Source organism: Xenopus laevis, chromosome 1L (assembly GCF_017654675.1).
Source record: "Xenopus laevis strain J_2021 chromosome 1L, Xenopus_laevis_v10.1, whole genome shotgun sequence".
NCBI classification, from domain to species: domain Eukaryota; kingdom Metazoa; phylum Chordata; class Amphibia; order Anura; family Pipidae; genus Xenopus; species Xenopus laevis.
This window is the reverse complement of record NC_054371.1, coordinates 118,787,377-118,812,536: the sequence shown is the minus strand read 5'-3', so window position 1 is coordinate 118,812,536 and position 25,160 is coordinate 118,787,377. Positions and strand designations below refer to the sequence as shown.

Sequence of the window (25,160 nt, the reverse complement as noted above, 5' to 3'; positions counted from 1 at the left end):
CCAACCAGAAGGATTGCTAAAATCAGCATCAGGACTGCTATGTGGAATTCATGTTGTTTTACCATCCAACATAAGTTATTGGTAGCACAGTTTAACACCTGTTGTAGGTTACAAGTAATGAATACTGCTGGGAGAAACTTGCGGAAGGTTTATATCACTAGGCGAATTCCTCCAGATGGTCTGAAGGCCATTCAGCAGGCTGGAAGGTAAGTAACAATGTGATAGCTAATAATCTTTTAATAAGTTTTGTTTTTTAGTTGTGCTATTTCTCAGAGTTTCACTGCAAATTTGTAGGGTGGGGGTAGGGGATTTTAGCAGCAAGGGTTTACTTCTCCTTTAAGCCTGCTAAAATTGCTTAATAAACCCCAACAGGATTGTTTTGCCACCAATAAATATTAATTATATATCAGGTATAATATCAAGAAAAATATACTGTTTTATGACCACAGAGAAAAAGGGAACTGTTTTTAAAATTTTTAATTATTGAATTCAAATGGAGTCTGTGGAAGATGGCCTTCCCTTAATTTGGAAATTTCTGGATAACCGGTTTCCATACCTGTAACAGGAGTTAATTTTATACCAGTGGCTTCTGGTTTATTGTCCTTTTAAAACTCGTTCAATTTCAAATGTTAGAAAAATCTTTCAAATTTGAAATCAAACTTCCAGAGAACAAGTCAGTAAAATTCTTTTTTCTGTTAGCTACGAGATAGAGCAGTAGGATTCTGATGATCCAGTTCCACGTTCTGAACTTCTCAAAAAAAGTCTCTGGAATACATGCCTTGTATTGTCTTTTAACAGAGAAGATAGATAAGGAAGTGCTGGATTCTGCAGGTAAGCTTCCTCACTTGAGGGTAAAGGTACTCAGCACTATTTTGGGTGCTTTAAGCACTAAAGTAGCCTTTAGTAGGATTAAAGTGCTCAAATAAATTCCCCATAGAGTAACATTGCAATTGCCTGACAAGCAAGCATACCAGGAAATTCCTTCTTATAATAAGATGTAAATATATGTGAGCTCTTACTTATCATTTCCATTTTTCTAATTTCTTTTTCTAATTATCTTTTAAATTAACATTGAGAGATAGTGTTGATAATTGCAGAACTGCATCTCTCCTGCTGGATGGACAGTTTTACTTTCTATAAGCAGGCATGTTGAAACTGCCTATACTGGGAACATTAAAAACAGACAGCTGATCTAGCAATATTACAAAAGGGTGGGTGGGGCGCAGCCACCTGAGGTGGGTTTCTTAGCTCACTTCAATGGCGCAGCACCCCTGGTTATAGGGCTAAATCAGTCTGTGTGTGGCCAGAAATACAGTTAAAGCTCATCCATAGACTCCAGTGAAGCAGTAGCATCCTGTGAGCTAATTTTCTTGAAAAATGAGAGACTGCTTCCTATCACTGTCAGTTTTTCAACTGTTTTAATAATGCATGCAGCTTCTTGCATGCTAAAACCTAGGCTAAACATATTACTAATACTTCAGATGTCTTCTTAATAATCCTTGTGCAGCAAAGCCATAAAGTGCCCCACACCACAAAAAAATCTTTGGCAAGGATAGCAAGTGCAAAAGAAAGCAGCTTATTTGTCTGTAAACCCAGCGCTTAGGTCTCTTACTACAAACTACAGCAAGTCACATGATGAATGATTTTTGCCCACCAAGTTTTTCAGAGAAAAAAAACCATGGCATCAAGCACCCAAATCAACCCTCTGCTACCTCACATTGTGGTCAAATGTGAATGAAATGAAACTGGCAGAAAAGACCCTTTTTCATATTTTTAGTTGAGAATCATTGCCTGAAAAAAGCCTGGTTCTTTAACATGAATCCCCTGAACAAAATAGGAAAGAAAAATGTTCCCAAATCACCCCTTGTGCAGTAAACCTTTAAGGCTGTCTGCTCCAAGTTATTATAGTTTGTCCAATGGTCAGAGAGCTGCTTTTGACACATACCTGGAGCCAGGACTATACTGAGATTCAAAATAGGCCCTATCATTTTAAATTACACTGAGCCCCAAATTACCTCTCATCAAACCAATAAATATGGAATGTCTATGAGATCCTACAGCAGAGGTCCCCAACTTTTTTCACCCTGTGAGCAACATTCAGATGTATAACAAGTTGGCGAGCAACACAAGCATAAACAAATGTTCCTAGGGGTGCCAAATGAGGGCTGTGATTGGTAGCCCCTGTGTGGACTGGCAACCTACTAGATGCTCTGTTTGGCAGTACATCTGTTTTGTATGCAACAAAAACTTGCCTCCAAACCTGGAATTAAAAAATAAGCACCTGCTTTGAGGTCACTGGGAGCAACATCCAAGGGGTTGGTGAGCAACATGTTGCTCACGAGCTACTGGTTGGGGACCACTGTCCTACAGCATTTGCCAGAATCCACAGATTGCCAGTATGGGCTTGCGAGACAATTTGCAGCTGTTTTCTTCCTGTTGTTGCTGTTGGTTTTGTATTGCAAGCTCTCCCTTGTAGCAAAATACAATATCTACTTATTGGCTGGGTGAAAAAATAAATGCAATGGTGTCTTTTAAGGTCAATAATTTATAATTTCTCATTAATATAACAGCTTACTATTTGTCTATACATTGCTCTTCATGGATCTAATATTTTGATTCTTAATTTCTCTTCTTTATCTGTATTTTATCCACCACAGGTCCTAGCCTTAAGGTGGTTAGCACTATGTCTGTTGGATATGATCACTGGAAGAACTTAAAAACAGGTAAACTGATGGTATGCAGAAAAATATCACTTGAAATATAACACTGCAGTTTAAATAGTTACCCGCAAACTCTAGAGGCAAATATAGATCTGATCTGGACTCTTTGGGCACCCCAAGTGAATGTATATACTTACCTGAAACCCTGGGCCGGTGCTCAAAACTGCACCAGCCCGGGTTATTCCAGCGAGCACCATTGATTGCTTCAATCCGGCTTTTTTTTTCAAATTTCCGGGGCAGATGCATGCGAAGTAGAATGAAAAATCAGACTTTTTATCTAAAGTTCGGTTTTTCACTCTAATGCATATGCGCAACTGTGCTACGAAAGAAGAAGCCGGAAGAGGAGCGCTCCGTGGTGTTCACTAGCCCCGAGGTTCGCTAGCTAGGTGTTCGCTAGCTAGGGTTTCAGGTAAGTAAATACATTCACTTGGGGGCAGGCCCGGATTTGCAACGAGGCCGCATAGGCCCGGGCCTAGGCTGGCATCAATTAAGGAGCGGCATGCCGCCCAGCCACATAAGCAATTTTCTTGCCGGAGCACTACCGCTGAACGGCTAGAGCTCCGGAATCAAGGTGACAGGATGCGCATGCGTGTGCACCATCTTCAAGCTGGACAAGATGCGTGCAATCTTCTGAGACGGAGGGGGCGATGAAGGACGCCGGCCTCCGGGTGCCCTCAGGGCAAATCCGCCCCTGCTTGGGGGTGCCTAACATTTGGCACCCCAAAGTGCTAAACAACTTTCCTTCTCCTTTAAAATCATTTTATAGGAAATGTACTGTATATGAGTTATAAAACCACTTGTTTCACAAAAGTAATTTAAAAGCAATTTTGTAGTGTGCATATATTTGTGGATAGAATAGTGAGTATTTACAATATTTAGCACACCTAGAACAACTTCTAAATAGGAAACCTAGAAGGAAAATGGAGGTGACCAGAGCTATAATAAATATATTTCGTTTTAGGTGCAAATAACTATTATTGATTTCTAGAAGCAGCCTGACAATGCCACTAACTTTTAATAGTGGTTGGGGTACATGGAAACCTCTGTGGATGTGTGGGAATGGCCTCAAAGGAAGCACTGTTGGAATCCTAGGCCTAGGCAGAATTGGTGAGTACTGAGGAAACAGTGGAGCACAAAGAATCATAAATACATAGAAGGTTATGTAGAAAGACACAGTAGGACATATTTAGTATCATTATAAGTAGATTAACAGATCTACCTACCTGTTTTACATCAGCTCAACTTCCTTTACTTCTGTACTCCCTCTCAGCCATGTTTCCTTTTCTTTTAAAGGCATTCTGTCATGATTTTATGGTGCAGTTTTATTACTAAATTACTGTAAACATTGAAAATAAGTCATTCTACCATTTAAAATTGTATTATTGAAACAATAAATGTATTGGTGTGTAGGCAGCATATATCAGTATATTGTAACTGATTCTGAGCTTTTAGAAAGAGCCATCACTTTACAATGGAGCTGCTTTCAGATAAGCCATTGTTTCTCTTCATGTAACTGGAGGAGTCGCAGTCAGGCTTGGGTGTTTACTACTGATTGCTATTTTCTCATATGAACCACAAGGTGGGGCATGGGAGCATTTTTAGCAATGCAGGTTTTATTTTTACATTACTGCCTTTCCATCTTCTTTAATATGTCTGTGTACATAACCTCTTATGTATATATAATTATTCCCCAGAATCTCCAGGTCTGGTAACCAATCAGCATAATTTGCTGCAGTCAGACTAATAAAAACAGACATTTGTAATATGGGTTTCTTTGCTTATGTTTTTGCATAATGCAAGGTTTAAATTGGTTTCTTGAATCTTTCCCCACTTGTCAGAAATATTGTTAATACAACATAGTATAGATTTTGACAGTGCCCTGAATAAAAACAACTCAGCCAAGGGGAGAAACAAACTACTTGCAGATATTGTAGATATTTGGACTAAATCAAAGTCAAAACCCCAGTGCTAAAAGGCAGAGAATATTGAGGCTCATTTATCAACACTGCCCATGGGCAGTCACATGCGTGCTACTCTCAAATTAGGTTTGAGATTTGGTTCAGTATTCGGCCGAATACAAAATAGTGGATTTGGTGCATCCCTACTAGCTGGTCTTCTAGAATATCATCTGCAACCATTGCAATCCTTTCTCATTGCTGCTGTCCTCATCATCTAAGTTTCTATTGACCACCTCACAACTAAAAGTCTCTCTTGTGGCTCCCAGTAAAATGGCACATTAAGTATAAAATTCTTATCCTGTCCTTCAGAGCCCTTTTTCTTCTGTTCCTCTCTATATATTTACTCTTATCTCTCCATATACTGCCTCCTGAGTCCTGAACTCAACTCAGGACAATCTCTTGACAGTATAGTTGTACAATACACCAAAACGTGTAAATTCTTTTTCACTTATTGTACCACACTGCAGGAATGCTCCTACCACCCTGCATTAGGAAAGCTCCAACAATAACACCTTAGGCAAAGTTCCTGAAAAATCATCTTCTATAGGAAGCACTTTCTTGTGAGCATAGATTTTGTAATACCGTCTCATTAATAATAATTGTACCACTGTTTGTGTTTATGCCTTGTAAAGCACTGTGTACATTTACCTATACAGTTTTATTTTTCTTAGGGCTGTTTGGGACACAACTGTCCAATGGGGTTTCAACCTTATGAAAACCCAAACAATAATCTGGCACCTCTGATGTCACAGCACCACCCCACACCCTAAAAGTCTTGACTCCATGTCACTGTTTTGTAATCATCCCACCATCTTGTTCAATTTGTGGAGGTCAAAAGTGGTAACTCTATTTATGGTGCCAAATAAATAAACAAGGGAAAGTTGTGCTCACCACTATTTTTTAAAAACATTAGGCGGGGGTGCAATGAGGCTGTGACCACAAAATACATATAGACACATACAAGAGTCCTCTGCACTCAACCCATTATCAATATATTTAAGACAGAGACATTTTGTGCATACTGCTACTAAAAAATGCCTTACCCTTTAAACAAAACAGGGATTGTTTGTCCATATATTGCAATATATTTAAGCTGGCCAACTACGTCAAAGTCATCCCATATCTGGCCAGTCCTACGCTTAATTTTCATCTGATTCATTAAGAATTCTATTGCTTCATTATACATTTTACAAAGGGACTAGGTTTTACCTGCAACTTAACTTGCTGCTTTCAAAGTAAACCTCCATACTTGGCTGCCCTTTTATTAGACACCAGTGGGATCACCTGACTATAGCTGGGAAGGGTGGGAGCTACAACATAGAGCTGGTCACTGCTCTTGTATAACTATAACAAACAAGGGAAAGTTGTGCTCACCACTATTTTTTAAAAACATTAGGCGGGGGTGCAATGAGGCTGTGACCACAAAATACATATAGACACATACAAGAGTCCTCTGCACTCAACCCATTATCAATATATTTAAGACAGAGACATTTTGTGCATACTGCTACTAAAAAATGCCTTACCCTTTAAACAAAACAGGGATTGTTTGTCCATATATTGCAATATATTTAAGCTGGCCAACTACGTCAAAGTCATCCCATATCTGGCCAGTCCTACGCTTAATTTTCATCTGATTCATTAAGAATTCTATTGCTTCATTATACATTTTACAAAGGGACTAGGTTTTACCTGCAACTTAACTTGCTGCTTTCAAAGTAAACCTCAAGAGCAGTGACCAGCTCTATGTTGTAGCTCCCACCCTTCCCAGCTATAGTCAGGTGATCCCACTGGTGTCTAATAAAAGGGCAGCCAAGTATGGAGGTTTACTTTGAAAGCAGCAAGTTAAGTTGCAGGTAAAACCTAGTCCCTTTGTAAAATGTATAATGAAGCAATATAATTCTTAATGAATCAGATGAAAATTAAGCGTAGGACTGGCCAGATATGGGATGACTTTGACGTAGTTGGCCAGCTTAAATATATTGCAATATATGGACAAACAATCCCTGTTTTGTTTAAAGGGTAAGGCATTTTTTAGTAGCAGTATGCACAAAATGTCTCTGTCTTAAATATATTGATAATGGGTTGAGTGCAGAGGACTCTTGTATGTGTCTATATGTATTTTGTGGTCACAGCCTCATTGCACCCCCGCCTAATGTTTTTAAAAAATAGTGGTGAGCACAACTTTCCCTTGTTTGTTATAGTTATACAAGAGCAGTGACCAGCTCTATGTTGTAGCTCCCACCCTTCCCAGCTATAGTCAGGTGATCCCACTGGTGTCTAATAAAAGGGCAGCCAAGTATGGAGGTTTACTTTGAAAGCAGCAAGTTAAGTTGCAGGTAAAACCTAGTCCCTTTGTAAAATGTATAATGAAGCAATAGAATTCTTAATGAATCAGATGAAAATTAAGCGTAGGACTGGCCAGATATGGGATGACTTTGACGTAGTTGGCCAGCTTAAATATATTGCAATATATGGACAAACAATCCCTGTTTTGTTTAAAGGGTAAGGCATTTTTTAGTAGCAGTATGCACAAAATGTCTCTGTCTTAAATATATTGATAATGGGTTGAGTGCAGAGGACTCTTGTATGTGCCAAATAAATAAACACATATATATTTCTTAAGTTCCTTCATTTATACTAAAAATGTGTACATTTTTTTCAATTGGTTTTTGCAGTTACCTTGGAAGAGTTAGCAAAGCAGTCTGACTTTCTTGTTGTGTGCTGTGCTCTAATTCCTGAAACTCAAGGCATATGCAACAAACAACTGTTCTCCAAAATGAAAGGAAGTGCTGTGTTTATAAATACTAGCAGGTAAAACCAAACACATACTGCAAGTATTCACTTTTGTCATTCCTATTTTTTTATCTCTCGCTTCTTTCTAGACCTGCCACTATTTATTTTCTAGTTTGATTTCGAAATTGCTCAGGCGTTACTAGCGACAATTTCAATCTAGGAACCAGATAAAACTTTAAACACTATAATGTTTACATCACACTAAAAGTAAATTTTGAGGTAAACAAAATGTATCTTTGCCTTTATTGGCATCCTTTAACTAATTTATATTTCTATTACAGGGGTGCTGTAGTAAATCAGGAAGATCTTTATCATGCCTTTGTGAATGGACAGATAGCATCCGCTGGTTTAGATGTCACGGTCCCAGAGCCACTTCCTACTAATCATCCACTATTCAAACTAAAAAACTGTGGTGCGTTTGGCTGATCAGTGGGTAAAATCATGTAACTGAGTGCTTTATTTTGCTTGTATGGACCTGCAGCTCTGTACAATATATATATAAAAATACCCACAGGGAAAACAAGTAAAATAATAAATACAATAGATAAATAATAAATAATAAAAGTACACAGAGCTTAAGTGCCATATGGTAAGAGAGACAGTAAGAGGGAGGTTACTGCCTCGTAGAGCTTACATTCTAAGTGAGTAAATAACTCTCAGGCACAAGTTGGAAGGGAAACCTACACAAGGTTAAGGCATTGTCCATTAAGTGCCAGGACGAGACTAATGTTCTAGTTCTACAAAAGGTAGAATCTGAGCTTTTTCTTGAAGGGATTGACAGAGCACTCTTTATGGAGGAATTTAGGGATGGAATTCCAGAGGTAAAGAACAGCCAGATAAAAAGATAGCAGTGGATGTGAATGGTGTGAAAGGCCTGCTAAAGTAAATATATAAATATAGTGTGGGGAACTGCTCGTAGCAGCAGGTAGGGGTTTAGGCAAAACAGTTCCACAGATGAGAAAGGAAGCACAGGTTGGCAACAAAACATGCAGGCTCCTGTCTGTGGTTTATTTTCACAGCAGAAAAAAACAAACAAGGCACAATTTGTGTGCTAAAGCAGAAAACAGCAAAATAAAGTCTCATCAAACTGCAGTTTTCAAAGAACAGAAAACAAAAGTCCACTCTTGTAATAATGCAATCTTTCACTGGCAGTCCCAGTGGCTGAAGCAGTTTGACACAGAATTTAATCATTCTCACAGCTTCTCCAAGGTCACTCACACACTCAGCACACCTTAAACAGTCCCCCCTGTGGACTCCAGCCATACTCCAGGGTTCTAGCCTGTCTTACCCTGGAGATTAAAAGGAGCCAATACCTTAACCCAGTGATCCCCAACCAGTAGCTCGTGAGCAACATGTTGCTCCCCAACCCCTTGGATGTTGCTCCCAGTGGCTTCAAAGCAGTTGCTTACTTTTGGATTCCAGGCTTGGAGGAAACTTTTGGTTGTGTAAAAACAGTTGTATTGCCAAATAGAGCTTTCTGTAGGCTGCCAGTTCACATAGGGGCTACCAAATAGCCAATCACAGCCCTTTGTTGGCATCCTCAGGAACTATTTTCATGCTTATGTTGCTCCCCAGCCCTTCTTATATTTGACTGTGGCTCACTGGTGAAAAAGGTTGGGGATCCCTGCGGCTTAACCTAATGCTCTACATATCTGCCATCATATACAGAATTCCTACTGGGACCTTTTTGTCACAATATGTATAATTGTATTTATTTTGAGAGCACTTAACTACTCCGTAAGTTATTTCTAAATACCAATCATAATTTTACAGGGGTTGTTCACCTTTGAGTTAACTTTTAGGGGCCAATTCAAACTAAAAAGCGTTCGACTATTCGACCATTCGATAGTCGAAGTACTGTCTCTTTAAGAAAAAACTTCGACCCCCTAGTTCGCCACCTAAAACCTACCGAACCCAATGTTAGCCTATGGAAAAGGTCCCCATAGGCTTGCCTAACTTTTTTTGGTCGAAGGATAATGCTTCGATCGTTGGATTAAAATCCTTCGAATCGTTAGATTCGAAGGATTTAATCATTCGATCGAACGATTATTCCTTCGATCTAAGTATTTGCGCAAAATCCTTCGAGTTCGATATTCGAAGTCGAAGGATTTTCATTCCCCAGTCGAATATCGAGGGTTAATTAACCCTCGATATTCGACCCTTGATGAATTTGCCCCTAAGTATGATGTAGAGAGCGATTTTGTATTAGTTGTAGTTTTTGAGTTATTTATCTTTTTATTCAGCAGCTTTCCAGTTTGCAATTTCAGCAATCATGTTGCTAGGGTCCACATTACCCTAGTAACCATGCAGTGATTTTAATAAGAGACTGGAATATGAATAGGAGAGGCCTGAATAGAAATATGAGTTATAAAAAGTAGCAATAACAATACACGTGTAGCCTTTCAGAGCATTTGTTTTCTAGATGGGGTCAGTGACCCCCAGTTGAAAGCTGGAAAAAGTAAAAAGTAAAGGCAAATAATTTAAAAACTATAAAATAAAGAAATAATGAAGGCCAATTGAAGAATTGCTTAAAATTGCCCATTCTATAGCATAATAAAATTTAATTCAAAGGTGAACCACCCCTTTAAGGGATGCAATCATGATTTTGATGTTGTATGCTAATGTAACATGAGGCATCTGAAACCTGTCGTTGGCTTTAATGGAAACAGCCTGGCAATTCCAGGACTAAGCATTTTCAAGGGTGGTTTTGGTTTCTCTGGCTTGTGTGATATTAGCATTATAGAATCTTGGGCTACATTCTGAGATTCTAACTGATAACAACAGTTAAAGCAGATAATTCCATCAGGAAAGGTGTATATATATATATATACACACACACATGTAGAATCTATTGAGCAGAACTTTAAAACTGGAAATGCCTGACCACTTTGTTTCCTCCTGTTTTTCAGTCATTCTTCCCCACATCGCCAGTGCAACTGTGGAAACCTGGAATGCCATGGCTGCCCTTGCAGCCCATAATTTATTGGCTGGCCTGAAAGGGGAGGCGATGCCAACGTAACTGAAACTTTAATCAAGCAAAAAAGAAGGCAGCAATAAGCATGATTGTCACGGAGTTCCAAAACAAAGTAAACAAATTATTTTCTAACACATGTAATAAAAGAATGACTTATTTATTCTCCTACTCTAGAAAATGTCACTGTTTCACACACACACACACACACACACACACACTGTGTTTCCAAGTGTTTCATGCAGGTGTGGTTTAGTTAATGAAGACCCTTACATTTGTTTGTCAACAAGTCTGCTTGAAAATTGTATCTTCCGTGGGGGTAACAGCATAAATGTCATGATGTATGTACCTGGTCAGATAACTCACAACAACCATTTTGATGATTAATTTGGAAAAGGTAACCAGTACTACTTCTGATAAGTTGCTATTGCAACTTTTATCATATTACATCTATAACTTACTTTTAGGGGCACATTTACTATTGGTCGAAGTAAAATCCTTTGACTTTGAATATCAAGTCGAAGGATTTACTGCATTTCCTGCGATCGAACGTTCGAAGGAAAAAACTTTCAATCAAACGATTAAATCCCTCCAATCGAACGATTCGAAGGATTTTAATCCATCGATCAAGCAATTTTACTTCAATCCAAAATTGGCTAGAAAGCTTATGGGGACCTTCCCCATAGGCTAACATATATGCTCGGTAGGTTTTAGGTGGCGAAGTAGGTGGTCGAAGTTTTTTTTAAAGAGACAGTAAGTCAACTATCGAATGGTTGAATAGTCGAACGATTTTTAGTTCGAATCGCTCGATTCGAAGTCGTAGTCGAAGGTCGAAGTAGCCGATTCGATGGTCGAAGTAGCCAAAAAAAATACTTTGAAATTCGAAGTAGTTTTCCTTCTAATCCTTCACTCGAGCTAAGTAAATGTGCCCCTTAGTGTCTGTGTCTGCATGGAAGTGGCTTTTCACTTTTATGAATAATGCATATGCTTTTATGTTTTATACATTACAATCCCAGAATGAAAATGACTCAAAGAAAAGTTTCAGACTCAAAAAGGGATCACTTGCAAGGGAATAGTTATAGGAGTTGCATGTAAACCTGCCCCAAAGGGCCACATTCATTCATAGAATATATAGATACAGTAGTTGGTATTAAGAAATTGATGGTCACATAGGGCATGGCTACCGTAATTAGGGGTGATGTGGAGGATACTTTTCATTTCTGCTGTAACACTGAATTCTTCTGAGGGCATGTGTACTTTTGTTATACACACATCCTGTTGCTGCTGTCTGTAATTCACTGTGCTACACCTAAACATCATTATCTGAGATTTTTCCTGAAGGAAAATTTGTCAATAAATGTTGTTTATCATGCGCTTGTTTGTCTATTAGCATCTTAACTGAATGAGGCACATTTTGTGTGTTTGACTGCAAATGTATTTTTTGCAAATAGAAAAAATGTAAGCCCACAATTGAAGCTCTATTCCCTCAACTTTCTTTTTTTCTTTCTTTTTTTGTTAAATATAGGCAAATACTAAGCTCCTTGGTGAGCTATATGGTGTTTTTAAAAAGTTCTATGCTGTTCTGTATGGATTCTACTGAGATGAAATAAAGGTGCAATTGTGTGACAATAATGACCAATGTCTCTTATGATATGTCATTGCCCTAAAACAGATTTGAATGCGTTTAATAATCCCGATGAAGGAATGGCTTCTTTCAGTACAATGTGCTGTTTATCTCAGTTAAAAATTTCAAATGAAGTCATGTGAAATGCTGGTATGAGGTAAATAAATGTATTTTGATTGGATTTCGTGGTGGTAAAGCTGTACTTTGATTGTATTATATACTGTGGAAGAAAACTGTCTCCACAAAATATAATACTGTATTTGGAGCCCGTAATGGTAAAGCTGCTCAGAAATAATTCTAGCACTGCTTGTATTATATGCTGTGGAGGAACAGCTCAGCCATTACGCTTTGCTTGGAAATGCAGAAGAATACTCTGCGCACACTAGGTGGCGCTGCCATCGCAATGTGAGGCTGAAATGACTTTGGAGGAGGCAGTGGTACGAAAGGGCATTGGAGAGATCTCTGCTCCTCCCTCATTCATTCTGCTTCCTAGTTCTGCTTGAAGTGACAAGTGAGTGAGATCGGCTAATGAAGGCAGCAGCACAGCAGATCATGAAGGTCTTTGTCACCAGGAGGATTCCCCCGGAAGGACACACACTGCTGTCCCAGGCTGCTCTGTAAGTTATACTTTTTACTACTAGGAAGTCAGACAGCAGTGACAAGGATATGTGGCTGTTATAGATAAGGCTTTAGCTAAAAAACAGTTCTGGCAGCCCCAGGCAATGTGTAAAGTCACAACTGTCACATGGAAAAACGAATGTGCTGGAGATCAATGAAAGTGGACTATATAAAAGACAGCTTATTGGGACCTGCCCCATACAACTCTTGATTGTTTGCTGAAAAATAGATTACAAGAAGCATGTATACTGAACACTGCACTGAAAATCATTGCTGCATATTAAAGGAATACTAAAGCCTTAGGACTGCGTGTGCAGTAACTGCATAGAGTAAGGGACTGCTGTGTCTTTTGAAACGTACGTCAGCCCAATGCGATAAAAAATGATGGCCCCCTCCCCAATTTACAGGTCTTATCTTTTGGGGTTGATATTCTTCCTTCTGTAGCCACAGGCAAAGTGCATGCACATTAAAGCTCATGGTCTGTAGGGGGACAGGAGTCATATTAAGTGTTTGATGAAAACATATATTGCAAAGAAGATACTCAGGGATTTTTACAGAAACCCAGTAAATTTGAAAAATAGAAAGTAATAGCTGGGCCAAAATCTGCCCGTTATGTTTATAATCAGTTTATTTATACACTTATCTATTTTATGGGGTTTTAACCTTTGGTTCCAAAAACAAACACCATGCCATTTGGTTGGTCTACGTGATTACACAATCCTCATTAAAACAAGGAAATTGATTAATTTTTGTAATTAAATTGAGGCACACAATGAATCTTAACATAATTCTTGATCACCAAAAGATCTCCCCAATACCTAAACTGTGTGCCCTGAAAAATTGGTTAGGTGAAATCTGATTTCCCACCTCTGTTGCTAAAATGCGCACAGTACAATAGTTATGTTTGGGATTCATTTTTTTGGGAACCTGTTACGCAGAAAGCATCAAATTACAAGAAGGCTGTCTCCCATAGTGTCCATTTATCAAACAATTCTAGTTTTCAAAAGTGATTTCCCTTTTCTCTGTAATAATAAAACAATACATTGTACTGGTCCCAACTAAGCTGCATGAATCCATATTGGTGGCAAAAAATCCTCTTGGATTTATTTAATGTTTAAATGCATTTTAATAAATAGCTTAAGGTATGGTGATCCAAATTATGGAAAGATTCCTTACTCAGAAAACCCCAGGTCCCAAGCATCCTGGATAATAGTTCCCACACCTTAAATATTACCCTGTGTATAATTAGACAGCACCAGGCGATGAGATTTTTCTTAAAAAGCCTTTATTCAGAGGGCTTTTCTCGGACAGATATACAGCAACGTTTCAGGCTTACAATAGCCTTTCCTCAAGCTAAGAGAAGAATATTACATATACACATATATACTGCATGTGTGTATATATATATATATATATATATATATACATATATATATAAAGTTCAAGAGGACCCGCACACCTTGGTTAGTGAACCAAAAATTTCTTTATTTTTCAAACTTGTGCATCCAACGTTTCGACCCACATTAGGGCCTTTATAAAGGCCCTAATGTGGGTCGAAACGTTGGATGCACAAGTCTGAAAAATAAAGAATTTTTTGGTTCACTAAGCAAGGTGTGCGGGTCCTCTTGAACTTTACATAAATGCTTTGACCCAGCACCCACGTTCATGGAAGACTGGTTCAGAGTGCAAGCGTCTGATTCAGGTTATATATATATATATATATATATATATATATATATATATATATATATATATATATATATATATATATATATATATATATATATATATATATATATATATATATATATATATATATATATATATATATATATATATATATAGTTCAATTCAAAGCTGCTATCTACAATTGACCCATACTTTAGTCAGGTCTACCTTAGCTCATAATAAAAACAGAAATATGTACAAGCTACGACAGCCTCCCTGATATTGTTAGGGGTATGTACAAGGCAGTAAAGATGCATCCACAAATGTCCAGCCTAATTGATAATGGGGATGTGCAGTGTATATTGTGGCCAATATGGATACTTTGGTGGATTGTTATTAAACATCAGCGCAGTTGTTGGCCCTTCATGTGAGATGGAAGGATCAAACTGAAATCGTTTTAAATATAGTTATAAGGGCCACTGAAACCCAAACAGCACTCATCTATATGCAAAAGGGTGCTGTTTGCATTCTCAAATACCCCACACACATAATTTCATGTTTTGCGTAGATATGATAAAGCTTACAGATGTTTTATTTATTTAAATGAATATAGATTTATAAATTATGTACCAAGTGAGATATCTAAATTAAACTTATCTGTAAAAGTACTTTTTTTTTTAAAGGTAAGTACAGTATAAGTATTTACATTTCATGGTATTTCCAGCCCTTTAATATGTTAATATTGACCCTTTAATATGTTAATATTGATTGAGTTGATTTTTTTTAATTTTCTTTTGTATGTGGTGAAGATGCAAGGTCCAGCAGTGGGACTCCGATGAGCCTATACCAAGAGCAGAACTGCTGAAAGGCATCTCTGGAGCCCATGGATTAATTTGCTTATTGTCTGATAAGATTGACAAGGAAGTTCTGGACACAGCTGGTGTGTGCTCCCCATTTTTTAAATTTACGTGATAAATAATATAATTCCTTGCAAAAAAAAAAAACATTTTAATAGATTTGAATTATTACTGTGCATGCATGTATTCAATTGCCCGTGAATGGCCAATTGTCATAACCCTACTCATATTTTTGTTTAAACGACAAGGTCCGAACCTCAAGGTTATCAGCACGCTGTCTGTGGGCTTTGATCATTTAGCACTGGATGAAATAAAAAAGCGGTATGTATATGTATATATGCAGCATTAGCTGCTGTCTCTCGAGTATTGCCTCTAAAAACAAGTGGGTGACAGGTGCCTCAAAACACAGATATCTGTGTTTTAAAGTGATCAGTTCAGCATAACATATTGATACTTTCTAATTGAACAACAATAATTATGCAGACAATTGTTAATGAATGGGAGCGAAGAAAAACAGTATGACAAGCATACAAAAAGTTAAAGGGGGTGCCAATTATGAGCTGTGATTGAATATTGACAGCCCCTATGTGGACTGGCAGACTACAGGAGGCTCTGTTTGGCAATACAGAAGGTTTTTATGTTACTAAAACTTGCCTTCAAGCCAGGGATACAAAAAACAAGCACGTGTTTTGAGGCCACTGGGAGCAACATCCAAGGGGTTGGTGAGTAACATGCTGCTCTCGAGCCACTGGTCGTGGACCACTTATCTTAAGTTTGGGGCACAGACAATGCATTAGGTATGGGTTTTGCACAATAGTTAATGGTTATGTTGGACACACTATGCTTAGCACACTTAGAAGGTCTGCAGTGGAAATGAAAGCTTTTCCATGGAACCCTGCAGAATGAAGGGTGAGTTATGAGTTATTAGAAGGATCCCTCATTGGGTTGCACCCAAGGCTGAGGTGTATTACAAGAATAGGCTGAAATTATTATTTAGTGGCTGGTCAAACATTTTGTGGCTTTTTTAAGGATCAGGGTAGGTTGTTTTGAAAAGGGGAGAACAAATGCAAGTAATTAGAATTGCAGTAAATTAGGAACCGTATTAATTTGCTAACCATAGGCTGGATACAGTTCCATTTTACATTTTCGGCGTTGAACCTTACTACACAAATTATTTATGTATATGTTCTTTTATTTTTGCAGTGGAATCAGAGTGGGATACACACCAGATGTTCTGACTGATGCCACAGCAGAGCTCACCGTAGCATTACTGCTAACAACCTGCCGCCGGCTGCCAGAGGCAATACAGGAAGTTAAGAAGTAAGTGGAATTCTATCATGTCTTGTTGTATATTGCTAAAATGCAAAGCTGTGATTTCCACTGAAAACATGTTCATTATTCTTGTGCTGTGTGGCTTATCGACAGTCACAAAGTATCGTGCACTCATACGTCAATATATTCAAAGGTATTAGGACAAGGCAGCATTACAATACAAATCATTGTGCCTTCGTATATATGTCATTGCTTGCTTTTTGGTTTTTTAATAAATAAATGCTAAGAATATTAAAAATAGTCAACTTTTTAACCTCCGCATTCTGGAAAGGCATGTTGTGTTTGAAGAAGAGTTAATCTAGCAGTTTGTGTCTATATTTAGCATACTGTGATTTTTACATGGAAAAGTTAAATATTTTAATGTCAATATGAGGCATTCTAATGGGTCTGATTTTGTTTTGAAGCGGAGGATGGAAAACCTGGGCGCCAATGTGGATGTGCGGTTATGGACTGTCGAACAGCACTGTTGGTGTAATTGGCCTGGGAAGAATAGGTAAAGCCTTTAATAAATTGTTTTGAGGCATAATTAGCTCTTTCTATGAGGATATTGGAATTGTGGCTTAACTAGAGCTCAGGAGACTGAAAGGGGCTGTAAGTCTGATGGCCTTTGAACTGCTTATTCCAAAATCTTCAGCTCTCTGTTTAGCTCAGGGTCTTGGGGTTTAGTTCACATTAATTTGTGTTTTTGTGGCCTTACAGAGCATTTGTTTTGAGATGGGGTCAGTGACCCCCATTTGAAAACCATAAAAAAAGGCAAAGAATTAAAAACTATGAAAAAGAAAAAATGAAGACCGATTTAAATGTTGCTAAGAATTAGCCATTCTATAACATGCTAAACGTTAATGTAAATTTGAATCACCCCTTTAAGTTTACAAATTAATAACTATATTATTTCTGTTCATGTTTTAATGTGGTTAGGCATATTTAAATGGTGAAATGTCTATTGAAAACAGCTTTTTAAAAAATGTGTTCACATCTGGGCCTTCACAGGTTTGGCTATTGCTCGCCGCCTTAAACCATTTGGTGTGAAAAAGTTTTTATATACAGGACGTCAACCCAAGTCTGAAAGTGATGAAGAACTTAATGCAGAATTCGGTAGGTGTACTTTCAGTTTAGCATGACCTGACACACGAATAGATAAATGCAAGCAATGCTACACTTATAGACTGTATTCCACTGTAAGATTTGCATTTATGTATTATGATCATTTATGATCATTTATGTATTAGCAGCTTGAGATCAGAGAAGCATTGCTGCACCTTTCAGATAACATAAGAGTCTGATCATGTACTTTATGATGTACTTTATGCAGCTATCATGTATTTTAGTGTCCACTGAGAAACTTGCTGAGGAGTCTGACTTTGTCATTGTGTCCTGCTCATTAACACCTGAGACTGTGGGACTCTGCAATAAAGATTTTTTTCAAAAAATGAAAAAGACATCTATTTTCATTAACACAAGTCGGTAAGTAATGAGAATATGAAAGAAAAGACATCCATTTTCATTAACAGACGTAATTGAAATTGAAGTGCATTTTTTTGAATACAGACAAGAATTTACCTTGAGATAAATGTAAGATTAAGGGGGTTATTTATCAAAATCTGAATTTTTCTGATATTTTATTTAAAAAAAGTCAGACCAAACTAGAATCCATGATTTGACCGTATTTATTATTAAAAAAAGCTCGATTTAATCAGATCAGAGAAAATCTCCATAAAATTTTCCCGAAAAGTCCGAAATATTTGGATTTTGAACAGATAGTCGGATTTTCGGCCTAATTCCAGCGTAGGCCACATAAATTCCAAATAGGATACAGACCTCTTCCATTGACTTATATATAATCTCAGCAGGTCTGACATAGCGGATTTTTGGATTCAGACGTTTGCATCCTGGGGCTGTAATATAGTTTTTAGCATTTGGACTTTTATAAATAACCCCCTAAGGCTTGAAAGTAACAAGGACACTCGTACACATTATTATGGCTAAACTTACAACCGTGGCAATGTTTTGTTTGATATTTATGTTAATGATGTTATTCTGCAGAGGCTCTGTTGTAAACCAGGAGGATCTTTACGAGGCCTTGGCCAATGGACAGATTGCTGCCGCCGGACTTGATGTAACAACCCCAGAACCTCTTCCAACAGACCATCCACTTCTCACACTAAAGAACTGTGGTATGACATTTGAATGACTACCTTGAATGAATGGGCTGCATATAAAAGCAATACTATGGCTTGTATAGTTTAACAGATAATACTGTATATCCTGAAGAACAGTATAGAAAACAATATTTCACTACGCAAGTAACACAATCTCTTAAATATCATTTTTATAGCACTGACAAACTTAAACAGTGCTTATCCGTTATTCATATCAGTCCTCGCCCCAGTGGAATGCACAATCTAAGATCACATTCACACAGTTTTATAAGGAGCCAGTTAGCCTGCCTGTATTTATTTGGTGTATGTGAGGAAACCGGAGTACTCACAATGAACCCATGCAAACACAGGGAGAACATACACATTCCTTGCAGATTAGGCCCAGACTTGACTGCAGGACCCCGACACTGCAAGGCAGAAAAGAGTGCCAACTGCTGAGCCACCATTATGTGTTTCCCGTATAAAAGAAGAATTGTTGAAATATGTGAATTACTTAACTGGAGAAGTCAGGCTCCTAAAGAGCTAAGCTGAATTTCTTACAGCTTAGTATGCCTGTAAATAAAGCTTGTAGACCACATGCAAAAAAACAAGTTTTAATATTCTCCATATTTCTTCTGTTATATCCCCCCTTCTGTCTTCTGTTATATGGAGACACATTCTAGTTTAATGTAGCTTGTATAACAGTGGAATGGCAGGATAGTTTTGAAATGAGATGTTTAAAAAGGTTAGTGATAAAAATAAGGTTTAAATGATCATGGACCACTTCCACAATTTGTGCTCTTTTTCCTTGCAGTGATCCTGCCTCACATTGGAAGTGCCACATATGCTACTAGAAACGCCATGTCCATTCTTACTGTAAATAACCTGCTAAAGGGTCTAGCTGGAGAGGAAATGCCCAGTGAACTTAAGCTGTGAAGTACGGTTCAAGCTCTGCATCTGTATATCAAGACACATAACGAAGAAATCAAGTAGAATATGTCACCCTCAACTGGTCCATCTGCCGCTATTAAACAATTTTAACAATTGTGTAGTTTGGCTTATTAAATGTGGTGATCTAATTAATAAGTATAACACTAAAATAATAACTAAAAAGAGAAGGTTAGTTGCACAGAGAGGCACATCTGGGGGTCTAGGGTGGTCACGGCAAACACATTCTCAATCACCAGTAAGTAGTCATGCACCAAAAGAGATGAGCAGCTACTCACTAATCGGATGCAATACATTTTTAATGACTGAATGTTGCAGATGCTGGACAGAATCGGTAGAACCAAGGGAAAGTGCTCATGTCAGATAATAGATGCCCAGTATGACAGCTTGGGGGTATTGGCAAAAATGACATACGATCTCAAATACAACAAAACCACAGTAATGTTTCAGCAATCCATCCATTGAATGTTATAGATATTTTCAACAGTGGTATTAAACATTTTCCTACAGGATTGAGTTTCCAATATAATTTCCCACAATTAAGAGTATCCTCAAGTATCAAGCAATTATCATCAGTTTGGGAATATTCAGATAAACCAGATGTGCAATTCAAAAGGGATTCTTGATTGTAAGCGTCAAGCTAGTGCAGAGGTACCAAAAGGTTGTTTATTATCCATCAGTTGATTTTGAGCTGGTGAACAGAAGATGGAACGAGCTGCATATTTCCCACAAATACTTCAAACAGATCACCCCTATAGCCTTTTCACATTATTTCAATGATGTATGTTGATCCTTTGACTACAACACTGTTAAGTGTAATCCAACATTTTGCGTGGCAATGTAACAGTTCAGGTGGTAGACCCTGACCAATAAAATAAGAGCCCACAACAATAAAGCTACCCCTGGACAAGGGTCATATGATCAGCTTAGTCCTAACCAAATCTACACAAAAATATATATTACATATACAGTGCATATATAGGCAGGCATGCACAGACTACCTGTGTAATTTAATTGCTAGAATTGTGGAAAAGCTCATTATGTTGTGAAACAGTGTTCTACAGTCAGCAAAAGGTTGGTCCATGTTTATTACCGGCTGCAGCCACACAATGCAACCAAATCTATCCTCTAGTCCAGGGGTCCCCAATCTTTTTTTACCTGTGAGTCACATTCAAATGTAAAAAGAGTTGGGGAGCAACATAAGCATGAAAAAAAGAAAAGTATCTGTGGTGCCAAATGTGATTTGGTAGCCCCTATGTGGACAGGCAGCCTACAGGAGGCTCTATTTGGCAATACTCGTGGTTTTTGTGCAACCTAAACTTGCCTCCAAGCCTGGAATTCAAAAATAAGCACCTGCTTTGAGGCCACTGGGAGCAACATCCAACCAGTTCTCAGCAACATGTCACTTGCAAGCCATGGCTGGGGATCACTGACCTAGTCTTAAGGTGGGCATACACGGGCAGATAAAGCTGCCGATATTGGTCGTTTGGACCGATTTGACAGCTTATCTGCCCGTGTATGGGGGCTTCCAACGGGTCTTCCCGATCGATATCTGGCCACGATATCGATCGGGAAGGTTGGATTTTTAACCGACCCGTCGGAGCCCCTTGGCGCATCGTAATTCGATCGTTCGGCCATACGGCCGAACGTTCGAATTACCCCCGATATAGCCATGCTGTTTAGTGGCATATCGGGGAAAGATCCGCTCGTTTGCCGATGTCGCCAAACGAGCAGATCTTTAAGTCTATGGCCACCTTAAGCCTCACCAAAGCTGATCACTTAACTGTGTTTTAGGCCATAGCCAACCAGGAAAAAAATATGGAACCACACGTCAAGTCAATAGTTATACCAATAAGACCTATACCAATAAGACCACTGGTCAAGTGATCAGTATAATTTGGCTATCTAGGTATGTGCGTGGCCAACTTACCCTAATAAAAAACACCAAAAAATGTTTGTGTATCTGCGGCCTTCTTAAAGGAGAAGGAAAGCTACAGAGGCATTTTATTGCCAATAGATTAGCTGCAATAGTGCAAGCTAGAATGCTATATTTATTCTGTAGAATGTTTTACCATACCTGAGTAAAAAGCTCTAGATACTCTCTGTTTGTTTAGAATAGGAGCTGCAGTATTAATGTGGTGTGACATCACTTCCTGCCTGAGTCTCTCCCTGCTCTGGGCTCAGATTACAGTAGAGAAGGGAGGGGTGGGGGGAGAGGAACAAACTTGCCCAGGGCAATGAGGTTTAAGCTGAAGGCAGGAAGTCTAAGGGCTAGTCCACACGGGGAGATAGCGACGCGTTTGCGGTCGCGGCGACAAAGCGCCGCGACAGTCGCCGCGACCGGCGCAGGCGACAGTTTTGTATGGGCGCCTATGTAAAAACGCCTGTGCTAACCACACGAGGCGATGCGCTTTTCAACAGTCGCCTGAAAATGCCTCGCCAGGATTTTTCAGGCGACTGTTGAAAAGCGCATCGCCTCGTGTGGTTAGCACAGGCGTTTTACATAGGCGCCCATACAAAACTGTCGCCTGCGCCGGTCGCGGCGCTTTGTCGCCGCGACCGCAAACGCGTCGCTATCTCCCCGTGTGGACTAGCCCTAATACAGAAGCCCATGTGTACACAATAGAAGGAAAGAAATGCAGTGTTTCTTTTGACAGGAGACTCAGAGCAACATTACTTTGGGGGTTTACTGGTATATTTAGATGGACCTTTCTGATAAGGCTAACTTAGTTTAACCTTTCCTTCTCCTTTAAAAAACACATTTACTAAACCTACCAGAATAATGGAAAGATCTCATATTGAGCAGTGCAGCAACACAAACCACACTATTAGTCAGTAAATGCCAAAGATTAACAATGAAAATTGTGGTTGTTTTTTTGTGCACCTGGTGGAACTGATAAATGTACAGTCATGGGACCTGTTATCCAGAATGCCCAGGACCTGGGGTTTTCTGAATAAGGGATTCCATAGTTTGGATCACTATACCTTAAGTCTACTAATATATCCTTTAAACATTAATTAAACCCAATATGATTGTTTTGCCTTCAATATGGATTAATTATACTTTAGTTTGGATAAAGCACAGGGTACTGTTTTATTATCACAGCGAAAAAGGAAATACATTTTAAAAATGTTGATAAAATTGAGTCTATAGGAGATGAGTAATTCAGAGCTTCCTCGATAATGGGTTTCTGGATGACAGATCCCATACCTGTATTATACAATATAAGCTGAATGAGGAATTGAGTTTTCAAGAGCATTGTACTGAAACATGGTAGCTGTAAAAGTGACATGAGAAAGAAAAAAGGTTAAGCTCAAAAGTGGGGTTACATATGTCAAAATGATCTTTTGAATCCAAGTACTGTGAATGAATGGTGTAACAACGGCAAATCCTGTGACTACTGGGGCCCTGCCTGATGGTTTTTGATACTTTTGCTAAAGAGGCCAACTTCTTTGGGTCCTAAGATGATTTTGCTGTGGGCCCAGTAACTTGTAGACAGCTACCATGGATTGGTGATGCTTTATAATATAGGCTGAAAGCTCAAATAAGTTGTGATTATATGTATGGAGTTTCCCATTCATCTGTTTAGCAGAGTACAGTCAACCTCGGCGCTGTTGGGCTACACTGGTTTCTGCTCTGTTAAAGGGGTTATTAACAAATTGAGTTAACTTTTACTATGATGTAAAGATTGATATCAGGTTGCTAAGGTACAAATTACCCTAGCAATGTGGTAGCTAAGGTACACATTATGCAAGCAACCATGCACTGATTTGCATTAGAGACCAGAATATGACTTGGAGAGTCTTGAATAGAAAGATGAGTAATCAAATATAACATTAATACTATATTTGTAGCCTTACAGAGCATTTATTTTTAGATGGGGTCAGTGACCCCCTTTTGAAAGTTAGAGAAAGATGGCAAATAATTCAATAACTATAAAAAATAAATAATGAAGACAAATAGCTTAGAATTGGACATTCTATAACATACTAGAAGTTAACTTAAAGGTGAACCACCACTTTAATTAATCAGCCCTGCTTTGATAGGAATAGTGTTGCTTAATCATGCCTTTAAAGATGTGGTTCACCATGAAGTTTTCTTTTAATATGGTATAGAATGGCTAATTATAAGCAACTTTTCCATTGTTCTTCATTTTTTTCTTTTTCCCCTTACAGGGAGCAAACCCATCCTTCCCCCTTATTTACACTGCTGAGTTGGGGGAGCTACAGGTCGGCTTTGCAAAATAAAATCTGAGCAAAATGTCAATTACGGCTAGATCTCTTTTAGAATGAAAAGACGCAATTCTACTGCAGCTGCCACATTCCATTCATTAGAGTAGGAATAGCTCTGTCTATAGGGCAGTTACAGACGAGCGGCTTTACCTGCGCTCCACTGCGTTGCGCTTTCTTCAGTTCAGCCGCAGGGGAGCGCAGGAGTAGACGCACTGAATTATTGTCAATGGGGCTGTACTCACGCGGACGCATGTATTCGCTGAACGCAGATAAAATGCAACATGCTGAGTCTCCATCCTGCGTTTGGCACTTGTGTCCCCATTGACAATAATTCAGTGCGTCTACTCCTGCACTTCCCTGCGGCCGGACAGAAGAAAGCGTAGCGCAGGTGAAACTGCTCGTCTGTAAGAGCCTGTACACCATTTCACTATTAACAGTGTTTACTGGTTTTGTAAAACTAATTCCTCTTCCCGCTATATAGTAACAGGAAATAAGTCTTTAAAACTACCCAGAGTGCATCATTATCTCCTTAATAACATGCAGTTAGTTGAGACTTCTGCTATTGCTCAGAAAATCAGACTTTGCCATTTTCAAGCAATAAATTGTGAAAATATTTTTTCCATGCAAGTTAATGAAATAATCCCATAATAAAAACACGAAGGCATACATTTTTCTTTTAAGAGTGGGTTGCAAGCTCATATAATTAAACCCTTCCACATAAGCTACCCACATGCATGAGTGAACCAACAGATGCATGCTGTAAACTACACTGACTTCTTGGCAGCCTTGTAGCATGCATTTGACTACACACTTGTGTGTCACTTGTAAAGCTTGCAATGCAGTCTAAGGGCTCTGACCTGCGCTCCGTTCCGTTCCGTTCCGGCGTTCAGCCGCAGGGGAGCGCAGGAATAGACGCATGTCATTATTTCAAATGGGGCTGTACTCACTCAGGCGCGTGTAGGCGCCAAACGCAGGAAAAATGCAGCATGTTGCGTCTCAACCTGCGTTCGGCGCCTACACGCGCCTGAGTGAGTACAGCCCCATTTGAAATAATGACATGCGTCTATTCCTGCGCTCCCCTGCGGCTGAACGCCAAAAAACCGAACGCAGGGGAGCGCAGGTCAGAACGCCAGTGAGTAAGAGCCCTAAAAGTGAGAACAGATCATGCACACTGCCCACAGTGTTGATTATAATCTATAACAACTGATTTTACTAGAGCTCTGCTAATTGGTAACCACTAACCACCCACTATAAAAGTAGAGGTTTGGGAATAGACAACTCCTCTCTTCAATCTGCT

General features: G+C 38.8%; 1 protein-coding gene and 1 non-coding gene across 2 annotated transcripts; both read left to right on the top strand.

The window, feature by feature from the left end:
- On the top strand, positions 1–12,077 carry LOC494855. Its single transcript, XR_005961212.1, has 7 exons — positions 1–206; positions 700–831; positions 2,658–2,723; positions 3,709–3,827; positions 7,357–7,492; positions 7,756–7,886; positions 10,384–12,077. It is a non-coding gene; the product is annotated as a glyoxylate reductase/hydroxypyruvate reductase (transcript).
- Positions 12,078–12,584: 507 nt separating this feature from the next.
- Positions 12,585–19,716, top strand: grhpr.1.L (glyoxylate reductase/hydroxypyruvate reductase, gene 1 L homeolog). The gene is given in 9 exon segments (NM_001091178.1): positions 12,585–12,686; positions 15,165–15,295; positions 15,461–15,533; positions 16,416–16,532; positions 16,949–17,037; positions 17,535–17,639; positions 17,873–18,008; positions 18,588–18,718; positions 19,497–19,716. Coding segments are annotated over 9 exon segments (969 nt in total). The 5' UTR covers positions 12,585–12,621; the 3' UTR covers positions 19,619–19,716.
- The last annotated feature ends 5,444 nt before the right edge of the window (positions 19,717–25,160 follow it).